This window comes from Pelophylax lessonae (assembly GCF_965119305.1).
Source record: "Pelophylax lessonae genome assembly, chromosome: 7".
NCBI classification, from domain to species: domain Eukaryota; kingdom Metazoa; phylum Chordata; class Amphibia; order Anura; family Ranidae; genus Pelophylax; species Pelophylax lessonae.
Genome location: NC_138774.1, coordinates 280,514,971 through 280,541,317, shown reverse-complemented (window position 1 = coordinate 280,541,317; position 26,347 = coordinate 280,514,971). Strand labels below are relative to the sequence as shown.

Below are 26,347 nucleotides of genomic sequence, written 5' to 3'. Positions count from 1 at the left end.
GCAGACTCTAAAAGGTTTTCTTCTCTTCATCTTCTAAGATGACCCTGTATTTGGCTCCATCCATCTTCCCATCAACTTTGACCAGCTTCCCTGTCCTTGCTGGAGAAAAGCATCCCCACAACATCATGCTGCCACCACCATGTTTCACGGTGGTCTTTCCATTTTTGGATGATTAAACAGTGCTCCATGAGATGTTCAAAGTTTGGGAAACTTTTTTTAAAACCTAACCCTGCTTTAAACTTCTCCACAACTTTATCCCTGACCTGTCTGGTGTGTTTGATTAGAGGTAAAATTTGTGATGTCACCTCCCCTCTTCTCCGCCTGCTCCAATCAGAGAACACTTTGCATTCATTGAGCAAATGATAAGTGTTCCCTGGAGGGTGACTCTCAAAGAGGGAGCAACTTCATGTGTTTACTAAGAAGCAGGGCAGCCACTTGGCATGGGACCTGAAAGCCAGTGGCAATCACTGTGGAAACCAGTGGCTTCCACAAGGTTCAGCAAAGTATTGCACATCCATAATTACATTGTAACCATGGATCAGTTAACTATGCAAAAATAACCATACCTGGAATTAAAATGTTTGTTAGCCCAACATTTCATATTCCGGATATGTGCCAGCTTGTAAGAAAAATTATACTGTTCGCTTTGTATTGCTTCCTTTGTGCCAGCTTTCCAGGGCGCCCTCCCCACTTCCTCTTTTCGCTCCCACCAGCTTTGCCAGGTGCCTTTCCCACTTCCTCCTTTCCCTTCAGCCAGCTTTGCCGGGTGCCTTTCCCACTTCCTCCTTTCCCTCCCGCCAGCTTTGCCGGGTGCCTTTCCCACTTCCTCCTTTCCCTTCCTCCAGCTTTGCTGGGTGCCTTTCCCACTTCCTCCTTTCCCTTCCTCCAGCTTTGCCGGGTGCCTTTCCCACTTCCTCCTTTCCCTCCCGCCAGCTTTGCCGGGTGCCTTTCCCACTTTCTCCTTTTCCTCCCGCCAGCTTTGCCGGGTGCCTTTCCCACCTCATCCTTTCTCTCTCGCCAGCTTTGCCAGGTGCCTTCCCCACTTCTCACCAGCTTTGCCAGGTTCCTTTCCCACTGCCTCCTTTCCCTTCAGCCAGCTTTGCCGGGTGCCTTTCCCACTTCCTCCTTTCCCTTCCTCCAGCTTTGCCGGTTGCCTTCCCCACTTCCTCCTTTCCCTTCCGCCAGCTTTACTGGGTGCCTTCCCCACTTCCTCCTTTCCCTTCCGCCAGCTTTACTGGGTGCCCTCCCCACTTCCTCCTTTCCCTCCCGCCAGCTTTGCCGGGTGCCTTTCCCACCTCCTCCTTTCCCTCCCACCAGCTTTGCTGGGTGCCTTCCCCACTTCCTCCTTTCCCTCTCGCCAGCTTTGCTGGGTGCCTTCCCCACTTCTCACCAGCTTTGCCGGGAGCCATTTCCAACTCCTCCTTTCCCTCCCGCCAGCTTTGCACGGGTGCCTTCCCCACCTCCTCCTCACTCTCCTGCCAACAGTTTTCTCCTAGCCGCTAGTGGGTCTGCTATCCGCTAGTTTTCTCCTTTGCCCAGTGTTTCCCATGTTTGTATGATACACAAAAGCTTGGCATAATATATATAGCAGTATTTTGGGATTTTGTGCAGAGACTGTATTTTATATCACTTCAAGATGTCTGTACTTAAAGGATTTTGAAATTCAAGGACTGGTTGTTAGATATGATTTTTGCATTTATTAATTCAATAAATAACAATCAATTTATTTATACTTTTGTTTTTTATTTTTTTTCATTTTTACTTCAGTATTATTATTATTATTACCACCACTCTACCCAGTCTTCCTAGGCAATAGGTATCATAACCGGTATCGACGAGTACTTTAAAAAAAAGTATCGGTACTGTTAAGAAAAATGATATCGGTGCATCCCTAATATAAATACTGACTGAACTACTATTTCAAAATGCTAATAAGGACTTTTTTTTATTGCATATATACAGTAACTAGGTTAAAAGGGGATTAAAAGAAAGTCTGCCTACACTTTTGCTATAATTCTACTGTGATTTGTCTCTAAGTCAAAGCTGTTCTCCAAGACCACCAATCCAAAATAAGGAAAATGTCCACTTAGTGGGATTTGGAAATCCCCTAATTTGTTATCTATGTTCCTAGAGATATGAAAAGTAGAAGATATGAGATAGAAATATGGCACAGATGTATTTTTTCTAATGTTTTTCTTTTCTTTTTTTTTTTTTATGGTGGGGAAATGGTACAACTTATTTTACGTTTCTGCTGCTGTTTGTGTCTCCATTAGGGAAATGTCTTAATGCTTTCTAAATAGTCTCATGATGAACACATGACTAAGGCACTCCAGATGTAATCCTCAACCTCATCATAACCTCTAACCAACCCAACCCCCTTTTACCCCAACTATCTGTAGAAAAAATGCCAAAACACAACTGTTGGAGTAAAATTTTGTCCGTAACTGCCATTTATTAAAACCAAAAAAAATATAACAAACATTCCTTAAAACAGGCATGAAAATAATAATACAATAAGGTTGCTGATCTTTGGAGGCACAAAGTATCAATCATCCACATTGTATCTGCGTAACTACTTACACAGTCCCCAGCCACACCACACCGGCTCAGGGACGACCTCAACATTCTGCAGATACCTCACACTTTTAACCTACCGGTTAACACACCATTAACTGTCATTCCACAGGTGACTCCATACCTTGGATGGGTCCCTAACTTGATAAGAACGGCGGGATTTTTTAAAGCCTCCAAAGACCCCAACCGCCAAATCATGAAGACCACGTATAGATGCATGAAACCAATATAGGGGTGGGCGGTTGGGAACGTTCCTACCCTTCTGCTTCACAGAATGCTGGGAAGATATGATGACTTCGCCAAGACCTCCTTGCAGCCCTCCCTACCAGCTAAAGAAAAACCCCAAATTGAGTGGGAGACCAAGTGAACTTTCATAAACCCTAACTCTCCCTGATTACAATGGCTACCTAGTAGGGATCGACCGATTATCGGCAAAGCCGATATATCGAGGGCCGATCTGCACTTTCCCCGATATATCGGAATCGGCCCCTGAGGTTACCAATATTTCGGGAAAGTGCTGTACGGGAGTGATGCCGGCAGCTAGAGGCATCACCTCGGTACCGGCGTCCATAGCCGACGGTCGGCTGTCTTATAATGACAACCGATGCGGCTGAAAAGCTGCTCGGCTGTCATTACAAGGAGCAGGAGGGGACGTCCCCCCCCCTCCCGCCGCCTTCCACAGCTCGCCCGGGTCTCCCGTCCCCATTAGGGAAATGTCTCAATGCTTTCTAAATAGTCTCATGATGAACACATGACTAAGGCACCCCAGATGTAATCCTCAACCTCATCATAACCTCTAACCAACCCAACCCCCTTTTACCCCAACTATCTGTAGAAAAAAATGCCAAAACATAATTATTGGAGTAAAATTTTGTCCGTAACTACCATTTATTAAAACCAAACAAAATATAACAAACATTCCTTAAAACAGGAACGAAAATATTAATACAATAACAAGAAACATGAGGTTGCCGATCTTTGGAGGCACCAAGTATCAATCGTCCACATTGTATCTGCGTAACTACTTACACAGTCCCCAGCCGCACCACACCGGCTCAGGGACGACCTCAACATTCTGCAGATACCTCACACTTTTAACCTACCAGTTAACCCACCATTAACGGTCATTCCACAGGTGACTCCATACCTTAGATGGGTCCCTAACTTGATAAGCACAGCAGGTTTTTTTTAAAAGCCTCCAATGACCCCAACCGCCAAATCATGAAGACCACGTATAGATGCATGAAACCAATATAGGGGTGGGCGGGTGGTAAGATTCTTCCCCATGTGCTTCACAGAATGCTGGGAAGATATGCTGACTAGTGTTGAGCGAACACGGACTGTATTATTCGTGTTCGTACCGAATAATTGGATTTTTTGTACCCGAACACGGACACGGACACTTTACTGTATGTTCGGGTAAAAATCCGTGTTCGGTCGTTTTATTTCCGGGTTTTGCATGCTTTGGCGCTCTTTTCATGGCGGGCTTTCAACAGCCAATCAACAATCGTTTAACTGGTGTGCCTTAAGCCATCCCAGCCATGCCTGCAAATGTCTCAGTAGCTGTGATTGGCCGTCTGAAGCATGTGACCAAGTCTTTATAAGTTCGAGGCAGCCGCAGCGGCGTCATTATGCTGCTTAGATTCAGGGACAGAGCACACATCAACGTGCTGGCTGCTGATTAGGGAAAGATAGGCAGGAAAAAACCATTTGTGTCCGGATAGAATTGAGGGACAGGTCGGAGTGTTTAGGCAGGGCGAGTTGTAGGCATTTTAGGGATAGAGTCTGCTGAATTATATAGGGTCAGTGTCTTCTACAAACTACAATCGATATTGCTGTGTGGGGGGTGGGGTGAATCTGCACTCAATCCTGATCTACGATCTCTTCTCAATCCTGTTAGGGACAGAGTCTGCTGAATTTTAGGGAAACTGTGTTCTACAAACTACAATCGATATTGCTGTGTGGGGGGTGGGGTGAATCTGCACTCAATCCTGATCTACGATCTCTTCTCAATCCTGTTAGGGACAGAGTCTGCTGAATTTTAGGGAAACTGTGTTCTACAAACTACAATCGATATTGCTGTGTGGTGTGGGATTGGAGATAGGCAGGTGTCAGTGATCCACATCCATTTTTCTGTGTGTGAGCTGCAGTGAACACAATCTTTTTGGGCTGCAGTGAACACAATCTTTTTGGGCTGCAGTGAACACAATCTTTTTGGGCTGCAGTGAACACAATCTTTTTGGGCTGCAGTGAACACAATCTTTTTGGGCTGCAGTGAACACAATCTTTTTGGGGTGCAGTGAACAAAATCTTTTTGGGGTGCAGTGAACACAATCCTTTTTGGTGTGCAGTGAACACAATCTTTGTGGGGTGCAGTGAACAAAATCCTTTGTGGGGTGCAGTGAACACAATCTTTTTGGGGTGCAGTGAACAAAATCCTTTTTGGGGTGCAGTGAACAACATCCTTTTTGGGGTGCAGTGAACACAATCTTTTTGGGGTGCAGTGAACAAAATCCTTTGTGGGGTGCAGTGAACACAATCTTTTTGGGGTGCAGTGAACACAATCTTTTTGGGGTGGAGTGAACAACATCCTTTTTGGGGTGCAGTGAACAAAATCCTTTTTGGGGTGCAGTGAACAAAATCATTTTTGGGGTGCAGTGAACAAAATCATTTTTGGGGTGCAGTGAACACAATCTTTTTGGGGTGCAGTGAACACAATCTTTGTGGGGTGCAGTGAACACAATCTTTTTGGGGTGGAGTGAACAACATCCTTTTTGGGGTGCAGTGAACAAAATCCTTTTTGGGGTGCAGTGAACAACATCCTTTTTGGGGTGCAGTGAACACAATCTTTTTGGGGTGCAGTGAACACAATCTTTGTGGGGTACAGTGAACAGAATCTTTGTGGGGTGCAGTGAACACAATCTTTGGGGGGTACAGTGAACACAATCTTTGTGAGGTGCAGTGAACACAATCTTTGTGGGGTGCAGTGAACACAATCATTGTGGGGTGCAGTGAACTCAATCTTTGTGGGGTACAGTGAACACAATCTCATACTGAAGGTTTGAGGGTGCTGCCTGTTCCATACTCCCCCTACTCCTCATCTAGCCTTTTAGGGGTACAAACAATAGTAATTGGGGCCTAGTGTGGTTGTGTACGTGTGATATACATACACTTTTTTGGGATCATATTTTCTATTCCGCTATTTAATCAAAAACCTCTGGGGATCAGTTAAATTGGGGGATAGTCTGTGTTGGTACGTGTGAGAGAGATCCACCTTTCCAAGTTGTTGGGGTTCATCTCATACTTCTGAAGGTTTGAGGGTGCTGCCTGTTCCATACTCCCCCCTACTCCTAGCCTTTTAGGGGTACAAACAATAGTAATTGGGGCCTAGTGTGGTTGTGTACGTGTGATATACATACACTTTTTTGGGATCATATTTTCTATTCCGCTATTTAATCAAAAACCTCTGGGGATCAGTTAAATTGGGGGATAGTCTGTGTTGGTACGTGTGAGAGAGATCCACCTTTCCAAGTTGTTGGGGTTCATCTCATACTTCTGAAGGTTTGAGGGTGCTGCCTGTTCCATACTCCCCCCTACTCCTAGCCTTTTAGGGGTACAAACAATAGTAATTGGGGCCTAGTGTGGTTGTGTACGTGTGATATACATACACTTTTTTGGGATCATATTTTCTATTCCGCTATTTAATCAAAAACCTCTGGGGATCAGTTAAATTGGGGGATAGTCTGTGTTGGTACGTGTGAGAGAGATCCACCTTTCCAAGTTGTTGGGGTTCATCTCATACTTCTGAAGGTTTGAGGGTGCTGCCTGTTCCATACTCCCCCTACTCCTAGCCTTTTAGGGGTACAAACAATAGTAATTGGGGCCTAGTGTGGTTGTGTACGTGTGATATACATACACTTTTTTGGGATCATATTTTCTATTCCGCTATTTAATCAAAAACCTCTGGGGATCAGTTAAATTGGGGGATAGTCTGTGTTGGTACGTGTGAGAGAGATCCACCTTTCCAAGTTGTTGGGGTTCATCTCATACTTCTGAAGGTTTGAGGGTGCTGCCTGTTCCATACTCCCCCCTACTCCTAGCCTTTTAGGGGTACAAACAATAGTAATTGGGGCCTAGTGTGGTTGTGTACGTGTGATATACATACACTTTTTTGGGATCATATTTTCTATTCCGCTATTTAATCAAAAACCTCTGGGGATCAGTTAAATTGGGGGATAGTCTGTGTTGGTACGTGTGAGAGAGATCCACCTTTCCAAGTTGTTGGGGTTCATCTCATACTTCTGAAGGTTTGAGGGTGCTGCCTGTTCCATACTCCCCCCTACTCCTAGCCTTTTAGGGGTACAAACAATAGTAATTGGGGCCTAGTGTGGTTGTGTACGTGTGATATACATACACTTTTTTGGGATCATATTTTCTATTCCGCTATTTAATCAAAAACCTCTGGGGATCAGTTAAATTGGGGGATAGTCTGTGTTGGTACGTGTGAGAGAGATCCACCTTTCCAAGTTGTTGGGGTTCATCTCATACTTCTGAAGGTTTGAGGGTGCTGCCTGTTCCATACTCCCCCTACTCCTAGCCTTTTAGGGGTACAAACAATAGTAATTGGGGCCTAGTGTGGTTGTGTACGTGTGATATACATACACTTTTTTGGGATCATATTTTCTATTCCGCTATTTAATCAAAAACCTTTGGGGATCAGTTAAATTGGGGGATAGTCTGTGTTGGTACGTGTGAGAGAGATCCACCTTTCCAAGTTGTTGGGGTTCATCTCATACTTCTGAAGGTTTGAGGGTGCTGCCTGTTCCATACTCCCCCTACTCCTAGCCTTTTAGGGGTACAAACAATAGTAATTGGGGCCTAGTGTGGTTGTGTACGTGTGATATACATACACTTTTTTGGGATCATATTTTCTATTCCGCTATTTAATCAAAAACCTCTGGGGATCAGTTAAATTGGGGGATAGTCTGTGTTGGTACGTGTGAGAGAGATCCACCTTTCCAAGTTGTTGGGGTTCATCTCATACTTCTGAAGGTTTGAGGGTGCTGCCTGTTCCATACTCCCCCTACTCCTAGCCTTTTAGGGGTACAAACAATAGTAATTGGGGCCTAGTGTGGTTGTGTACGTGTGATATACATACACTTTTTTGGGATCATATTTTCTATTCCGCTATTTAATCAAAAACCTCTGGGGATCAGTTAAATTGGGGGATAGTCTGTGTTGGTACGTGTGAGAGAGATCCACCTTTCCAAGTTGTTGGGGTTCATCTCATACTTCTGAAGGTTTGAGGGTGCTGCCTGTTCCATACTCCCCCTACTCCTAGCCTTTTAGGGGTACAAACAATAGTAATTGGGGCCTAGTGTGGTTGTGTACGTGTGATATACATACACTTTTTTGGGATCATATTTTCTATTCCGCTATTTAATCAAAAACCTCTGGGGATCAGTTAAATTGGGGGATAGTCTGTGTTGGTACGTGTGAGAGAGATCCACCTTTCCAAGTTGTTGGGGTTCATCTCATACTTCTGAAGGTTTGAGGGTGCTGCCTGTTCCATACTCCCCCTACTCCTAGCCTTTTAGGGGTAAAAACAATAGTAATTGGGGCCTAGTGTGGTTGTGTACGTGTGATATACATACACTTTTTTGGGATCATATTTTCTATTCCGCTATTTAATCAAAAACCTCTGGGGATCAGTTAAATTGGGGGATAGTCTGTGTTGGTACGTGTGAGAGAGATCCACCTTTCCAAGTTGTTGGGGTTCATCTCATACTTCTGAAGGTTTGAGGGTGCTGCCTGTTCCATACTCCCCCTACTCCTAGCCTTTTAGGGGTACAAACAATAGTAATTGGGGCCTAGTGTGGTTGTGTACGTGTGATATACATACACTTTTTTGGGATCATATTTTCTATTCCGCTATTTAATCAAAAACCTCTGGGGATCAGTTAAATTGGGGGATAGTCTGTGTTGGTACGTGTGAGAGAGATCCACCTTTCCAAGTTGTTGGGGTTCATCTCATACTTCTGAAGGTTTGAGGGTGCTGCCTGTTCCATACCCCCCCTAATCCTCATCTAGCCTTTTAGGGGTACAAACAATAGTAATTGGGGCCTAGTGTGGTTGTGTACGTGCGAGATACATACACTTTTTTTGATCATATTTCCTATTCCGCTTTTCAATAAAAACCTTTGAGGATCAATTGAATTGCGGGATAGTCTGTGTCGGTACGTGTGAGAGAGATCCACCTTTCCAAGTTGTTGGGGTTCATCTCATACTTCTGAAGGTTTGAGGGTGCTGCCTGTTCCATACTCCCCCTACTCCTCATCTAGCCTTTTAGGGGTACAAACAATAGTAATTGGGGCCTAGTGTGGTTGTGTACGTGTGATATACATACACTTTTTTTGGATCATATTTTCTATTCCGCTATTCAATAAAAACCTTTCTAGGGCAAGATCTTAAATTACAGAAATATGAGGAGACCGTCAAATAAGGGCCGTGGCCTGGGTCGTGGTGCTGCTGGTAGAGCTCCTGTTGCAAGGAGAGGACATGGTCGATCTGTGCCAGCTACACGCACAAGTGAAACACCTTCCTCAAGTGTGAGTAGGCGACAGAACCTGCATCAGTATTTGGTAGGGCATCAAACGCCCCTAGAAGTGATGAGGCCAGAACAAGTTGAGGCGATAGTAGATTGGTTTGCTGCTGACAGTGCCTCCAGTTCCTTCACATTGTCTCCCACCCAGTCTACTGCAGAAAGGTCAGAGTTGGCACCTGCAGCCAATGTCCAACCGTCTTTCACCTCACCCCCTTGCAAATCAGGCCAGCAGTCTGAGCCCCAAGCCATACAGCAGTCTCTTATTCTTTTTGAGGACTCTGTCAGCAGGGTTTCCCAGGGCCATCCACCTAGCCCTGCCCCAGAAGTGGAAGAGATTGAGTGCAGCGATGCCCAACCACTTATTCCTCAAGATGAGTACATGCAAGGATCATCGCAGCACGTCTCCGATGATGACGAAACGCAGGTGCCAACTGCTGCGGCGTTCAGCATTGTGGAGACCGACAAGGAGGGCAGGGGTGAAGACTGGGTGGAAGATGATGTGGAGGACGATGAGGTCCTCGACCCCACATGGAATGAACGTCATGCAGGTGAACTGAGTAGTTTGGAGGAAGAGGCGGTGGTCGCACAGAGCCACCAGCACAGCAGAAGAGGGAGCAGGGTGCAGAAGCGGAGCGGCCGTGCCCTAGACACTACGCCCGCTACTGCCCAACGCAGCAAGGGAACGAGCGCACCAAAGTCAGCTCAAAGGAGTTCTCTAGCGTGGAAGTTCTTTAGAAAATGTGCTGATGACAGGACACGAGTGGTTTGCACCCTGTGCAATCAGAGCTTGAAGCGAGGCATGAACCTTCTCAACCTGAGCACAACCTGCATGATCAGGCATCTAAGTGCAAAGCACGAGCTGCAGTGGAGTACACACCTTCAAAACCAAGAAACGTCTCTGGCTCATCCTGCTTCCTCTTCTGCTGCAGTCTCGGCCGCTCCAGCCACATCTGTAGTGATACCGGCACCTGCCACCCCGCAAACAGACGATCTGTCAGCAACACCACCACCTGGGTCACCAACAACCATCTCCACAATGTCCCGTGGAAGCGTTCAGCTTTCCATCTCCCAAACACTTGAGAGGAAGAGGAAGTACCCCCCTACCCACCCGCGATCCCTGGCCCTGAATGCCAGCATTTCAAAATTATTGGCCTTTGAAATGCTGTCATTCCGTCTGGTGGAGACGCACAGTTTTAAAAACCTTATGTCGGTGGCTGTCCCACAGTACGTCGTGCCCAGCCGCCACTACTTTTCCAGGCAAGCCATCCCTTCCCTGCACAACCAAGTGGGGGAAAAAATCAGGTGTGCACTGCGCAACGCCATCTGTGCCAAGGTCCACCTAACTACGGATACGTGGACCAGTAAGCACGGTCAGGGGCGTTATATCTCCCTAACGGCACACTGGGTAAATGCAGTGGCGGATGGGCCTGAGGCGGATAGCAATTTGGCGCATGTCCTTCCACCACCGAGGATTGCAGGGCGCTTCAGTTTGCCTCCTGTTCCTAACTCCTCCTACTCCGCTTCCTCATCCTCTACCGCCTCCTCATCCGGACAGCGTAACACCTTCACCACCAACTTCAGCACGGCCAGGGGTAAACGACAGCAGGCAGTTTTACAACTTGCCTGTTTGGGGGACAAACCACACACCGCGCAGGAGTTGTGGAGGAGCATGGAACAGCAGACAAATGAGTGGTTGCTGCCAGCGAGCCTCAAGCCCGGCCTGGTGGTGTGCGATAACGGGCGAAATCTCATAGCAGCTCTGGGCCTAGCCGGTTTGACGCACATCCCTTGCCTGGCGCATGTGCTGAATTTGGTGGTGCAGAGGTTCCTTAAAAACTACCCCGATATGTCAGAGCTGCTGCAGAAAGTGCGGGCCGTTTGTGCGCACTTTCGGCGTTCTCACCCTGCTGCTGCTCGCCTGGCAGCGCTGCAGCGTAACTTCGGCCTTCCCGCTCACCGCCTCATATGTGACGTGCCCACAAGGTGGAACTCCACCTTGCACATGCTGGAAAGACTGTGCGAGCAGCAGCAGGCCATAGTGGAGTTTCAGCTGCAGCACGCACGCGTGAGTCGCTCTGCGGAACAGCACCACTTCACCACCAATAACTGGGCCTCCATGCGAGACCTGTGTGCCTTGTTGCGCTGTTTTGAGTACTCCACCAACATGGCCAGTGGCAATGACGCCGTTCTCAGCTTAACTATCCCACTTCTATGCCTCCTTGAAAAAACAATTCGGGCGATGATGGAAGAGGATGTGGCACAGGATGAGGAGGAGGAGGAGGATGAAGAGGTAACATTTCCAAGGCTTTCAGGGCAGTCATTCGCAAGGGGCTCCGAGGGTGGGTTCCTGCACACGCAAACGCCAGGGACGCAATTGTCCAGCAGGGGCACAGTTCTGGAGGATGAGGAGGATGAGGAGGAGGAGGAGCTGGAGGAGGAGATGGAACCATGTTCACAGCAGGGTGGCACCCAGGCCAGCTCATGGCCATCACTGGTGCGTGGCTGGGGGGATACAGAGGACACGGACCATACACCTCCCACAGAGGACAGCCTTTCGTCGCCTCTGGGCAGCCTGGCACACATGAGCGATTACATGCTGCAGTGTCTCCACAACGACCGCCGAGTTGCCCACATTCTAACTTGTGCTGATTACTGGGTGGCCACGCTGCTGGATCCCCGTTACAAGGACAACGTACCGTCCTTAATTCACTCACTGGAGCGCGATCGCAAGATGCGCGAGTACAAGCGCACGCTGGTAGACGCCATGCTGCTGGCATTCCCATCTGACAGCGGGGCCACAGTGGAAGCACAAGGCAGAGGAGGAGGAGGAGGAGGTCGCCAACGCAACCAGGGCACCGCCAGCACCTCAGAAGGCAGGGTTAGCATGGCCGAAATGTGGAAAAGCTTTGTCAGCACGCCACAACAAACAGCAGCACCAGCAGCTCAGATGGAACGTCTTAGCAGGAGGCAGCATTTTACCAACATGGTGGAGCAGTATGTGTGCACACGCCTACATGTAGTGAATGACGGGTCTGCCCCCTTCAACTTCTGGGTCTCCAAATTGGGCACATGGCCTGAGCTTGCCCTTTACGCCTTGGAGGTGCTGGCGTGCCCTGCAGCCAGTGTATTATCTGAACGGGTATTTAGCACGGCTGGGGGCGTTATAACAGACAAGCGCAGCCGCCTGTCCAGAGACAATGTGGACAAGCTCACGTTCATTAAAATGAACCAGGCATGGATCCCACGGGACTTTTCCGTACCTTATGCAGAATAGCAATGGATACCGACCTTACCCACCCATTGTTCCATTTTTGCTCTTTCTCACTCTTTTGGGGTGTACCCTCATTTAAAATTTGTGAAAAGAAGCAGTGTTGGCTACCTCGTCCTCCTCCTCAGGGCCAGATTAATGTAGGGTCTATTGGAGCTGCAGCTCCAGGCCCCTACCTTTTATATAGGCCCCGGGTTGGCCATATTCACTGTTACCGCTCTTCTGTCACTTGTAAACACAGAAGTCTGGCTTCTATGCTCGCTTCCCCAGGCAGCACCCTCAGAACCTCCCCACACAGCGTGAAGGCCGGACAAGGAGGGACAGTTGGCGATGCATGGATGTGTTTATGGGCTTCAGAGACAGCATCCCATGTTGAATTAGGCATGCATGGCTGCACCCTTCCTCCTCTGGGTGCATGGCAAGGCACGGCCCTAAGGCCCTTCAAAATCCTCAGCACCAAGCCCATGATGCTGTTAATCCGGCCCTGGTCCTCCTCCACCGCCGCTTCCACCTACACCGCCCATAGGTGTGCGCAGCCTATTGCATTAAGGTGTGCACCCCAAAGTTGAAATACACATGCATGTGTTTGCCAGCAGGGAGAGTAATGTATCGGGGCCATGTACCTGTAGGCAAGGAGAAATAGAGCAGAGCAGGTCCCAGGGAGATCTTTCCCATCTCCTCACTGGCAATGCTATGTGCCCTAGGTGATTAGGGTGTGCCCAGGCACACCCAGCACACCCTGTGCGCACGCCTATGTCACCGCCACATCCACCACCACCTCAACCTCCCTCCTACTCCATATGGGCCTCGTCCTTCAGAGATGAAGAAGAACATTGTTTTATTTTTCTGTTTTTTTTTGTTGTTTTAAGTTATTTCCCTATCCACATTTGTTTGCAGAGCACTTGCCATGCTCTTAATTACGTTTTGCTGCCATTTGCAGCACTCTAGCCCTTTCCTTTGGTGTTTTAGAGCCATTTTAGTGCCTTAAAGTTCGGGTCCCCATTGACTTCAATGGGGTTCGGTGTCCGGGAAAAGTTCGGTAAAAGTCCGGGACACGGACCCGGACTTTTTTTTAAAGTTCGGCCGAACCCGTCGAACACGGACATCTAGGTGTCCGCTCAACCCTAATGCTGACTTCTCCAAGACCTCCTTGCAGCCCCTCCTACCAGCTAAAGAAAAACCCCTAATTGAGTGGGAGACCAAGTGAACTTTCATAAACCCTAACTCTCCCTGATTACAATGGCTACCTAGTAGGGATCGACCGATTATCGGCAAAGCCGATATATCGAGGGCCGATCTGCACTTTCCTTGATTTATCGGAATCGGCCCCTGAGGTTACCGATATTGCCGATATTTCGGGAAAGTGCTATACTGGAGTGATGCCGGCAGCTAAGTTGAATCTGCTTACTTTCTGCCCCGGTGAAGGGTATGGTAGACAATCTCCCCAACGGGGAACACAAAACAGCCATAAAAACGTACAGTATGTCTACCTAAACCAACGAAGAAAAGATTTGGCTTAAATTCCAAACAATATGGAGGTCTGCCTTCTGGGTGTTATGGCTATTTGGTGGACTTGGACTGTACAGCTTTGTACCAAACGAGTTCCAAGTTGTTACCTTGCAATGATATGTCACTGAATGCTCCAAGGGTATATGGAGCTCTACGGGTTTGACTATGATGTATACACAGTGTTGATCACATGATCCTTTGGGTAGAAATGGGTCTAATAATTGAAACTCAGGTCATTTATGCTGAACTCAAAGAAGCCTCTTGGTGAAAGGCCAGAATCTCATCCATACACCAGGCAACTAATCTTTTGTCAGTGTATTTATAGCACTGTACTCACAGGAATTAGAGTGTCTTTGTTTTTCTCAGTATTAGAGTACTGTTAAGCTGGTGGACAGTACTTGCTGTTACTTGTAGTTCCAACACTCAAAATATGTTGTGGGCAGAGAGCATGCCTGACAGCCAATCAAATCGAATTCAAAGCGGAACTTCACTCTTTAAAAACAACATTGACGATTTTTATTCCTCATGCTGCTAGCATTCGTAAATAGAAAGGAAAGTATATCATATTTACAGGTGCATCCCATAAAATTAGAATATCATCAAAAAGTTAATTTATTTCAGTAATTCAATTCAAAAAGTGAAACTTTTATCCAAAATCTTACAAAAGTGAGTACACCCCTCACATTTTTGTAAATATTTTATTCTATCTTTTCATGTGACAACACTGAAGAAATGACACTTTGCTACAATGTAAAGTAGTGAGTGTACAGCTTGTATAACAGTGTAAATTTTCTGTCCCCTCAAAATAACTCAAAACACAGCCATTAATGTCTAAACCGCTGGCCACAAAAGTGAGTACACCCCTAAGTGGAAATGTCCAAATTGGGCCCAATTAGCCATTTTCCCTCCCCGGTGTCATGTGACTCGTTAGTGTTACAAGGTCTCAGGTGTGAATGGGGAGCAGGTGTGTTACATTTGGTGTTATCGCTCTCACTCTCTCATACTGGTCACTGGAATTTCAACATGGCACCTCATGGCAAAGAACTCCCTGAGGATCTTAAAAAAAGAATTGTTGCGCTACATAAAGATGGCCTAGGCTATAAGAAGATTGCCAAGACCCTGAAACTGGGCTGCAGCACGGTGGCCAAGACCATAAAGCAGTTAAACAGGACAGGTTCCACTCAGAACAGGCCTCGCCATGGTCTACCAAAGACGTTAAATGCATGTGCTTGGCGTCATATCCAAAGGTTGTCTTTAGGAAATAGACATAGGAGTGCTACCAGCATTGCTGCAGAGTATGAGGGGGTGGGGGATCAGCCTGTCAGTGCTCAGACCATACGCCGCACACTGCATCAAATTGGTCTGCATGGCTGTCGTCCCAGAAAGAAGCCTCTTCTAAAGATGATGCAAAAGAAAGCCCACAAACAGTTTGCTGAAGACAAGCAGATGAGACCAAGATAAACTTATTTGGTTCAGATGGTGTCACGCATGTGTGGCGGCAACCAGGTGAGGAGTACAGACCAGTGTGTCTTGCCTACAGTCAAGCATGGTGGTAGTAGTGTCATGGTCCAGCACTGGGGAGCTACAGTTTATTGAGGGAACCATGAATTCCAACATGTACTGTGACATACTGAAGCAGAGCATGGTCCCTTCGGAGACTGGGCCGCAGGGCAATATTCCAACATGATAACGACCACAAACACAACTCCAGGAAAACCACTGCTTTGCTAAAGAAGCAGAGGGTAAAGGTGATGGACTGGCCAAGCATGTCTCCAGACCTAAACCCTACTGAACATCTATAGGGCATCCTCAAACAGAAGGTGGATTAGCGCAAGGTCTCTAACATCCACCAGGTCTGTGATGTCATCATGGAGGAGGGGAAGAGGACTCCAGTGGCAACCTGTGAAGCTCTGGTGAACTCCATGCCCAGGAGGGTTAAGGCAGTGCTGGAAAATAATGGTGGCCACACAAAATATTGACACTTTGGGCCCAATTTGGACTTTTTCATTTAGGGGTGTACTCACTTTTGTTGCCAGCAGTTTAGACATTAATGGCTGTGTGTTGAGTTATTTTGAGGGGACAGAAAATTTACACTGTTATACAAGCTGTACACTCACTACTTTACATTGTAGCAAAGTGTCATTTCTTCAGTGTTGTCACATGAAAAGATAGAATAAAATATTTACAAAAACTGTGAGGGGTGTACTCACTTTTGTGAGATACTGTATTTTATACAGATGCGTTACACACAGAGTGATATATTTCATGCATTTGTTTTTTTAATTTTGATGATTAAGGCTCGGGTCACACTATTGCGATGCGGGAAGGCTGCGAATTCGCAGCCTTTTCCCGCATCGCACACGCACCCCCGGCAGTTCACACTGCCATATGCGATCCGCTGGGGGTGTCAATGTAATCTTAACGACACCCCCAGTTTGATCGCATATCGCAGTGCGATCGTGCAGTTCGCACAGGATCGGATCGCACAAGTGTGAACCGCTGTGCGATCCGATCCTGATGCGGCAGCAAAAATGCCTCCTGTGCGTCTTTGCTGCGGGTGCGGTGCGAATTTAGCCATACAAACTGTATGGCTAAACTCGCACCGCACAGCTGATCGCATGTCATGTCGGAGCAGTGCGCTCCGACATGACATGCGAACCCGGCACACGCAGAAGTGTGAACCGGCTCTTAGGCTTACAGCTAGTGAAAACCCAAAATTCAGTATCTCAGAAAATTAGAATATTTCATAAGATCAATAAAAAAAAGGATTTTTAATACAGAAATGTTGGCTTAGTGAAAAGTCTGTCCATGTACAGTATAGGATGCACTCAATACTTGGTCGAGGCTCCTTTTGCATGAATTACTGCATCAATGCGGCGTGGCATGGAGGTGATCAGCCTGTGGCACTGCTGAGGTGTTATGAAAGCCCAGTTTGCTTTGATAGCGGCCTTCAGCTCATCTGCATTGTTGGGTCTGGTGTCTCTCATCCTCCTCCCGACAATACCCCACAGATTCTCTATGGGGTTTAGGTCAGACGAGTTTGCTGGCCAATCAAACACAGTGATACCATGATCATGTGACCAGGTATTGGTACTTTTGGCAGTGTGGGCGGTGCCAAGTTTTGCTGGAAAATGAAATCAGCATCTCCATAAAGCTGGTCAGCAGAGGGAACCATGAAGAGCCCTAGAATTTCCTGGTAGAGGGCTGCGCTGACTTTGGACTTGATAAAACACAGTGGATTAACACCAGCAGATGACATGGCTCCCCAAATCATCACTGGCTGTGGAAGACGTTGCATTTCATTTGGAAATGAAGGTCCCAGAGTCTGGAGGAGGAGTGGAGAGGCACAGAATCCAAGTTACATGAGGTCCAGTGTGAAGTTTCCACAGTCAGTGAGGATTTGGGGAGCCATGTCATCTGCTGGTGTTGGTCCACTGTGTTTTATCAATCCAAAGTCAGCGCAGCCCTCTAGCAGGAAATTCTAGAGCACTCCATGCTTCCCTCTGCTGACCAGCTTTATGGAGATGCTGATTTCATTTTCCAGCAGGACTTGGCACCGCCCACACTGCTAAAACTACCAATACCTGGTCACATGATCATGGTATCAGCCACAGGCTGGTCGCCTCCATGCCACGCCGCATTGATGCAGTAATTCATGCAAAAGGAGCTCCCGGCCAAGTATTGAGTGCAATGCATCCTATACTGTACATTGACAGACTTTTCAGTCAGTCAACATTTCTGTATTAAAAATCTTTTTTTTATTGGTCTTATGTAATATTCTAATTTTCTGAGATACTGAATTTTGGGGTGTCACTAGCTGTAAGCCTTATTAAAAGAAAGAAATGATAGAATTATATCACTCTGTGTTTAACACATCTATATAACATATATGAGTTTCACTTTTTGAATTAAATTTCTGAAATAAATTAACTTCTAATTTTCTGAGATAATTAATTTTTGGGGTGTCAATCGCTGTAAGCCATATTCAACAAAATTAAAAGAAAGAAATGCTTGAAATATATCACTTTGTGTGTAACACATCTATATAAAATGTATGAGTTCCACTTTTTGAATTAAGTTACTGAAATAAATTATCTTTTTGTAGTTACCGTATATACTTGAGTATAAGCCGACCCGAGTCTAAGCCGAGGCCCATACTTTTACCACAAAAAGATAGGAAAAATGATTGACTCGAGTAGAAGCCTAGGGTAAGAATGCAGGGTGGCGGGCATGGTACAGGAGAATGCAGGGTGGCTGGTATGGTACAGGAGAATGCAGGGTGGCTGGCATGGTACAGGAGAATGCAGTGTAGCTGGCATGGTACAGGAGAATTCAGGGTGGCTGGTATGGTACAGGAGAATGCAGGGTGGCTGGCATGGTACAGGAGAATGCAGGGTGGCTGGCATGGTACAGGAGAATGCAGTGTAGCTGGCATGGTACAGGAGAATTCAGGGTGGCTGGTATGGTACAGGAGAATGCAGGGTGGCTGGCATGGTACAGGAGAATGCAGGGTGGCTGGCATGGTACAGGAGAATGCAGGGCGGCAGGCATGGTACAGTAGAATGCAGGGTGGCAGGCATGGTACAGGAGAATGCAGGGTGGCTGGCATGGTACAGGAGAATGCAGGGTGGCAGGCATGGTACAGGAGAATGCAGGGTGGCTGGCATGGTACAGGAGAATGCAGGGTGGCTGGCATGGTACAGGAGAATGCAGGGTGGCAGGCATGGTACAGGAGAATGCAGGGTGGCTGGCATGGTACAGGAGAATGCCGGGTGGCTGGCATGGTACAGGAGAATGCAGGGTGGCAGGCATGGCACAGGAGAATTCAGGGTGGCAGGCATGGTACAGGAGAATGCAGTGTGGTTGGCATGGTACAGGAGAATGCAGTGTAGCTGGCATGGTACAGAAGAATGCAGTGTGGCTGGCATGGTACAGGAGAATTCAGGGTGGCAAGTATGGTACAGGAGAATGCAGTGTGGCTGGCATGGTACAGGAGAATTCAGGGTGGCAAGCATGGTACAGGAGAATGCAGTGTGGCTGGCATGGTACAGGAGAATGCAGTGTGGCTGGCATGTACAGGAGAATTCAGGGTGGCTGGCATGGTACAGGAGAATTCAGGGTGGCTGGCATGGTACAGGAGAATTCAGGGTGGCTGGCATGGTACAGGAGAATTCAGGGTGGCAAGCATGGTACAGGAGAATGCAGTGTGGCTGGCATGGTACAGGAGAATGCAGTGTGGCTGGCATGTACAGGAGAATTCAGGGTGGCAAGCATTGTACAAGAGGATGCAGGGTTGCGGGCATACTAGTGCGGCTGTGTTTCACTTACCTGTTCCAGAGGCGCCTTCATTTTAAAAATGGCGCCGCCCGGCGCCGACACGTCATTGGGCACGCGCCGCCGCCGCTCGGGAAAGCTGGTATACATTCGGCTATTCCCGGCCTGTCCCGAGCGGCGGCGCGGTGACATGTATACGCCGGGCCGCGCCATTTTTAAATCTTAAACACGTCGGAGCGGCCGGGAACTTTTTTTTTTTTTTTTTTGTCGACTCGAGTATAAGCCAAAGGGGGACGTTTTCAGCACAAAAAAACTTTTGATGATATTCTAATTTTCTGAGATAATTAATTTTGGGGTGTCACTAGCTGTAAGCCATAATTATCAAAATTAAAAGGAAGAAATGCTTAAAATATATCACTCTGTGTGTAACGCATCTATATAAAATAAAGGAGTTTCACTTTTTGAATTCAATTACTGAAATAAATTAACTTTTTGATGAGATTCTGATTTTATGACATGCACCTGTATTTGATTTACACTTTTTACATTTCTTCGGTTACTTCCTGGTTTCCAAGCTTTGAAAAATGATGTCATACATCCCAGGAGTCTTCAGGAGGAGGGGTTTTCTTAGCTAAGCACGCCTGCATGCCAGAGCTAAGGGCAGATGAATCCCAGGACGTAAATGCAACATAAATCATCTGCCCTTACTCAAGATGGCCACAGCAATGCCAGGGGGTGTATTACAAAGTGATTTCTCAGCAAAAATAAAGCATGGATGGATGGGTGGGTTGGCATTGAACAATAAAAATGATTATTTTTAAATTAAAATTAAATCACATTTTTGGTGCTTAGCTGTTGCATAGTTCTGCTTTAATGAAGGTTGGCAATGACAATCACCTCTGAATAATGGTTTCCTTTAGAGCAGGGGTCTTCAAACTACGGCCCTCCAGTTGTTCAGGAACTACAATTCCCATCATGCCTAGTCATATCTGTGAATGTCAGAGTTTTACAATGCCTCATGGGATGTGTAGTTCCGCAACAGCTGGAGGGCCGAAGTTTGAGGATCCCTGCTTTAGAGTGTATCTCTAGCCAAACACTTTTTTTTAGATAGTAGGAAAAGGTTTGAACCCCCCGTCAACAATTTATTGCTGCCCAAGTTCCTACTGGGATTGTTCACTACCTATTTGTCCTGGTGACCATTGTTAGTGGACTTGGTGATGGAACATCTAAATTTAAAGCGGAGTTCCGGGCACAAAATCGACCTAATCGATTTTGTGCCCATCCCCTGGATCTTCTTCACCTGAAAAGGAATTGGATAGTTAGGTATATATTTTTTTTTTTTTTTACTCACCTTGTAATTCTAGATAGAAAATACTCACCTATTCTGCACTTCCTCCCTCTGTGCCGTCACTTCCTGTCTTGCGATGATTCCTGGGAGCTGAACGTCATCGCTCCCAGGAATCAATGCGCCAGCACCGGCCCCTCCCGTCACTTCCGGGGCGGCGCCGCATTCCTCCACAGCTTCTGGGCATGCCCAGAAGCTGTTTAGCAGGGAATGCGGCGCCGCCCCGGAAGTGACGGGAGGGGCCGGTGCTGGCGCATTGATTCCTGGGAGCGATGACGTTCAGCTCTAGCCAAACACTTTCTTTTAGATAGTAGGAAAAGGTTTGAACCAGGCGCATTCTGGGAGAAGAAGACACGGAAGAGGACGCAGAAGAGGATCGCGCTGGCTTCAGCTGCCCACAACAGAGATGGCAACGCTGGAGAAGAAATTTTATAAGTGAGTATTTCTTCTTGCAGGTAAGTGCGAACCGGGACAGATCAGAGGCTAGCCATTGTGGAATGTACTAGCCCTGACTGTCCCGGGGGTATGTTTAGTGAAAAAACGTTTTCGTGCCCGGAACTCCGCTTTAACAGATGTCCCCACCATAGGAGGTGATGGGAAATCTTCCAGGAGGGACACCTGTGCTGGTGATCATTGTGTTAGACTGGGTTTCCTCTCACCTTTGACAGATTTCTCCCTCCCCAATGGGATACAAGAAGAAATGGCATTGGTTTTATCCCTTCTCTACTATTGATTGGGAGATGCTTAGGGGCATTGGTAAGGGGCATGCTATTTATGTCCTTCCCCCCCATCCCAAATAGAGTTTTCTTTTGATGGTATTTGATCACCTCTGCAGTTTTTCTATTTTTTGCGCTACAAGCGAAAAAAAGAGCGACAGTTTTGAAAACAAAAAAACAATATTTTTTACTTTCTGCTATAAAATAAATCCAATAAAAAAAAAAAAAAAATGTAAAAAATAGAATTTCTTCATCAATTTAGGCCAATATGTAGTCTGCTACATATTTTTGGTAAAAAAACAAAATCCTGATAAGCGTATAGTGCGAAATTTTACCCAAATAAAATTGGTGTCCTTTTTTTCCTCACAAATAGAGCCTTCTTTTGGTGGTATTTGATCACCTCTGCGGTTTTTATGTTGTGTGCGCTATAAACAAAAAAAAAAAAGGGCGACAAAAAAAACCCAATATTTTTTAATTTCTGCTATAAAACAAATCCAATAAAAAAAAAAAAAAAATAGAAAATACATTTCTTCATCAATTTAAGACAGTGTGTATTCTGCTACATATTTTTTGGTAAAAAAAAAAATCCCGATAAGCGTATAGTGCGACGCTGTACCCAAATAAAATTGATGTCTTTTTTCGCACAAATAGAGCTTTCTTTTGGTGGTATTTGATCACCTCTGCAGTTTTTATATTTTTTGCGCTATAAACAAAAAAGAGCGACAATTTTGAAAAAAAAAAACCCAATATTTTTTACTTTCTGTTATAAAAAAAAATCCAGAGAAATGTATCTTGATTGTACGTATATTGATTGGTTTGTGCAAAAGTTATTACAAACTTTATGATATTTTTATGGCATTTTTTATTTATGTATTTATTTTGTTTACTAGTAATGGCAGCGATCAGCGATTTTTAGCAGGACAGCGACATTGCGGCGGACAGATCGTATTGTTGGGTTCTAGGGTTTAAGTTAATACAGACAAAATGGGATTTATGAACTCAAATAGTCAGCAAGGGCTATTGGAACCATTACTTCTGGAGTGTGGTATAGGTTGGTCTGTGGGTCAAGTGCACCAATGTGGGATCTCCCGTTATAGTTTCTTCATATGTAATCTTCCATGTTACTTTTCTCCATAATTTTAGGCACTGCTATATGCTTGTCGGTCCATCACTCCATCAATAATATTGTTTTTTCATTAAACTGGAGTAGGAGTACAATACTTGCCTAGTGTGTTGAAATGAGTACACCATCAACTAATTTCTCTTTATTCCTTCTCTGTGGACAGACCTAAAAGTCTTGACTTCTCTTCATTTTTTGGTCACCAGCAGGGATACAGACAGTCATGTAAAAAACTAAAATAGAAAGTCACCAGCACCTGAAAAGATTTATTTCAACAGTTTATTGTGGAAAATGTAAGCCAATATATGCCTACATTTTGGAGCCTTCAAAGATCGCCCTCAGAAACAGAACCCTGGTTGGCATATTGACCTACGTGACTTAATAAACTGCTGCAACGCAAGTTTTGGAATGCTGATGGCTTCATACTTTACGATTCTGATCTTGCATGGTGCCATCCACTGCAATCACTTCCATATTTTCCTGGTTATACTGGTCCAGCACAGCAAGGATTATGCATGTCAGGCCTGCCAAGATTTGCAGCAATAAATACTTGACACGGAGTTCACTTTTCCACTAAATCCAAAGCTAAAAAAAGTTTTGGCTTTAGGTATACTTTTTTCTCAGACCACGAAACAGCTTTCCTGCATGGGTCTTATGCCTCGTTTCCACTGAGCGGTTCGGTACAGTTCAGTACGGTTCGGAACGGTACACCCTGATCAGGCTTGCGTTTCCACCGCCAACAGTACCTCAGCTCAACAGTGTAGCTCCACCCTGTTGATACGGTACTAATGTGCTTTGTACCCCAACGAAAGGGTCCCAAAAAAGTGTTACGGCACTGTTCGGAATTATGCCTCGTTTCCACTGAGCGGTACAGTTCGGTACAGTTCAGTACTGTTTGGAACGGTACACCTTGATTAGGCTTGCGTTTTCACCACCAACAGTACCTCAGCTCAACAGTGTAGCTCTACCCTGTTGGTACGGTGCTAATGTGCTTTGTACCCCAACTAAAGGGTCCCAAAAAAGTGGTATGGTACGGTTTGGAATTATGCCTTGTTTCCACTGAGCGGTACAGTTCGGTTCGGTACAGTTCAGTACGGTTCGGAACGGTAAACCTTGATCAGGCTTGCGTTTCCACCGCCAACAGTACCTCAGCCCAACAGTACCTCAACAGTGTAGCTCCACCCTGTTGGTACGGTACTAATGTGCTTGGTACCCCAATCAAAGGGTCCCAAAAAAGTGGTACGGTTCAGTTCGGAATTATGCCTCGTTTTCCACTGAGCGGTACAGTTCGGTTCGGTACAGTTCAGTACGGTTCGGAACGGTACACCTTGATCAGGCTTGCGTTTCCACCGCCAACAGTACCTCAGCTCAACAGTACCTCAACAGTGTAGCTCTACCCTGTTGGCATGGTACTAATGTGCTTGGTACCCCAATGAAAGGGTCCCAAAAAAGTGGTATGGTTCAGTTTGGAATTATGCCTCGTTTTCCACTGAGCAGTACGGTTCAGTTCAGTACTGTTCGGAACGGTACACCTTGATCAGTCTTGCGTTTCCACCACCAACAGTACCTCAGCTCAACAGTACCTCAACAGTGTAGCTCTACTCTGTTGGTACGGTGCTAATGTGCTTGGTACCCCAATGGAAGGGTCCCAAAAAAGTGGTATGGTACGGTTCAGAATTATGCCTCGTTTCCACTGAGCGGTACGGTTTGGTACAGTTCAGTACGGTTCGGAACGTTACACCTTGATCAGGCTTGTGTTTCTACCACCAACAGTACCTCAACAGTGTAGCTCCACCCTGTTAGTACGACACTAATGTGCTTGGTACCCCAACAAAAGGGTCCCAAAAAGTGGTACGGTACGGTTCGTAATTATGCCTCATTTCCAATGAGCGTTACTGTTCGGTTCGGTACAGTTCAGTACGGTTCGGAACGGTACACCTTGATCAGGCTTGCATTTCCACCACCAACAGTACCTCAACGGTGTAGCTCTACCCTGCTAGTATAGTACGAATGTGCTTGGTACCCCAACGAAAGGGTCCCAAAAAAGTGGTACGGTACGGTTCGGAATAGGGTACCATTCACAACTTTTGACAATGGAAACTGCAAAAATTGCGTACCGTACAAAACCGTACCGCTCAGTGGAAACGAGGCATTAGTGATGTTTTTGTTACGGCATGAAATCGTGTCTCTAATGTAAGTCCTTATCTCCAGTTGGAATACAGAATGATGAGCTCTGTGTCCATGACATTGTGAGACAAGAGGCCACCTTCTATAAACCAGCAGTAAACCTAGGTGCAAGTAACATGCATACCTCTACTTTAATTCAATCCCCTGTATGACAAACGAGTATTTGCTTGGAATGAAAGCAACAGTTGCGCCATATATACGGTTCCTCACATTAGTTCTACTGTAGAGTTCAAATTTCCAATTGGTGGGGGGGGGGGGGGGGGGAGTTCTCCAGGAACACAAGCTGGTCATAGGTGTATCATCTATGACCCTTGTTTATATACTGATTAGGGGGACTACTGCCTAGAAAATATGTGCCCTTATGGGAAGTCAACTTCGGTCAAGAGCTCACAATGGTATAAATAGAGTATTAAAGCATAACCTACCTAGAAGTAGATTTACAAGAACTTCTTGTCCAGCCAGTGTGTTGCTATTCCATAGACAAACCAGAGTGCCAACTATCCACGGTAGGCCATGGCTCGTTATTCCGATCAGATTGACCATGGATCGTGCACTTGCCCATGAAGATGTAGTGTTGGCACAGACTCCAAGGCTTTTGGAGGTAGCTATATCAATAGCCATGAGTGAATTCCATGCAATTCCTTTAAATGAGGGATTTAGCTGCATGCAGTCCTCTTCTGGTAGCGGCTGGCTTTGCCGTCTTTCCCGGGAACCTTCGCTGGAGTTTCCATATTGCCCACTCTGTTTCCTATTGTAGTTTCGGGGCTCCGGAGGTGTAGTTGGTTGCTGGTTGAGAGACATAAACTCCGGCCTGGCTAGGACATTATTCTTGTCTCTAGCTCTACTCCTTCGCTGAGGGGCTGGCATTGTTGCTGTAGCCCAAAATCTCCAAACCAAGCTTTCTTACAAAAGGCCAGGGCAAAAGGGCTGGGCAGTGCCCCTTGAAGCTTTTGAAAGTAAGCTAATGAACTTTTGCATGGGTGAGAGCCGGCTGCTCAGAGCACACATCTCCCGAGTTATATTTAGTCAAGGAAGAATGCCTTCGATGTTTACTCCATACCCTGGCTGGGCTTGACAGCCCCAGTCAGCTGCCTATCAGGAGCTCCCTGGCAGCTGCGACATCCAATAGGGAACAGAACGTTTTGGAAGGTAACTTGAGGACTCACATGGATGATGGTCTATTTAAACCTTGCAGTAATTCCCATGGAGCACAAAGGATTCTGGGATCTGTAGTACTGTATGTGTCACCAGCTGTGCAATCAATAGAACAAAGTCAGCTGTTCACTTTACACCAACAAGATTTACCATTGCAACACAACTCTCTCTTGTTTTAACCACTTAAGCCCCAGAAGATTTTACCCCCTTCCTGACCAGGCCCTATTTTGCGATTCGGCACTGCGTGACTTTAATGGACAATTGCGCGGTCGTGCGACACTGTACCCAAACGAAATTGACGTCCTTTTTTTCCCACAAACAGAGCTTTCTTTTGGTGGTATTTAATCACCTGTGCGATTTTTTGATCATGCGCTATAAACAAAAAAGGAGCGACAATTTTGCAAAAATAACAATAACATTTTTTTATATGAAATTCCCCAAAAAAATGTAAAAATCAAAATTTTTTAACATTTTAGGCAAATTTGTTTTATGCTACATATGTTTGGTAAAAAAAAAAATCGCAATAAGCGTATTTTAAATGGTTTGCGCAAAAGTTATTGCGTTTACTAACTAAGGGAAAGATTTTTGTCATTTT

General features: G+C 46.1%; 1 protein-coding gene across 1 annotated transcript in view; it reads right to left on the bottom strand.

The window, feature by feature from the left end:
* PLPP7 (phospholipid phosphatase 7 (inactive)) overlaps positions 1-25,697 on the bottom strand; it is a 40,161-nt gene extending 14,464 nt beyond the window's left edge. The window contains exon 1 of the mRNA XM_082263103.1: positions 25,023-25,697. Coding sequence (XP_082119229.1) covers positions 25,023-25,464 — 442 coding nt within the window. The 5' untranslated portion in view covers positions 25,465-25,697. The remainder of the gene's footprint in view (positions 1-25,022) is intronic.
* Between the last annotated feature and the right edge of the window lie 650 nt (positions 25,698-26,347).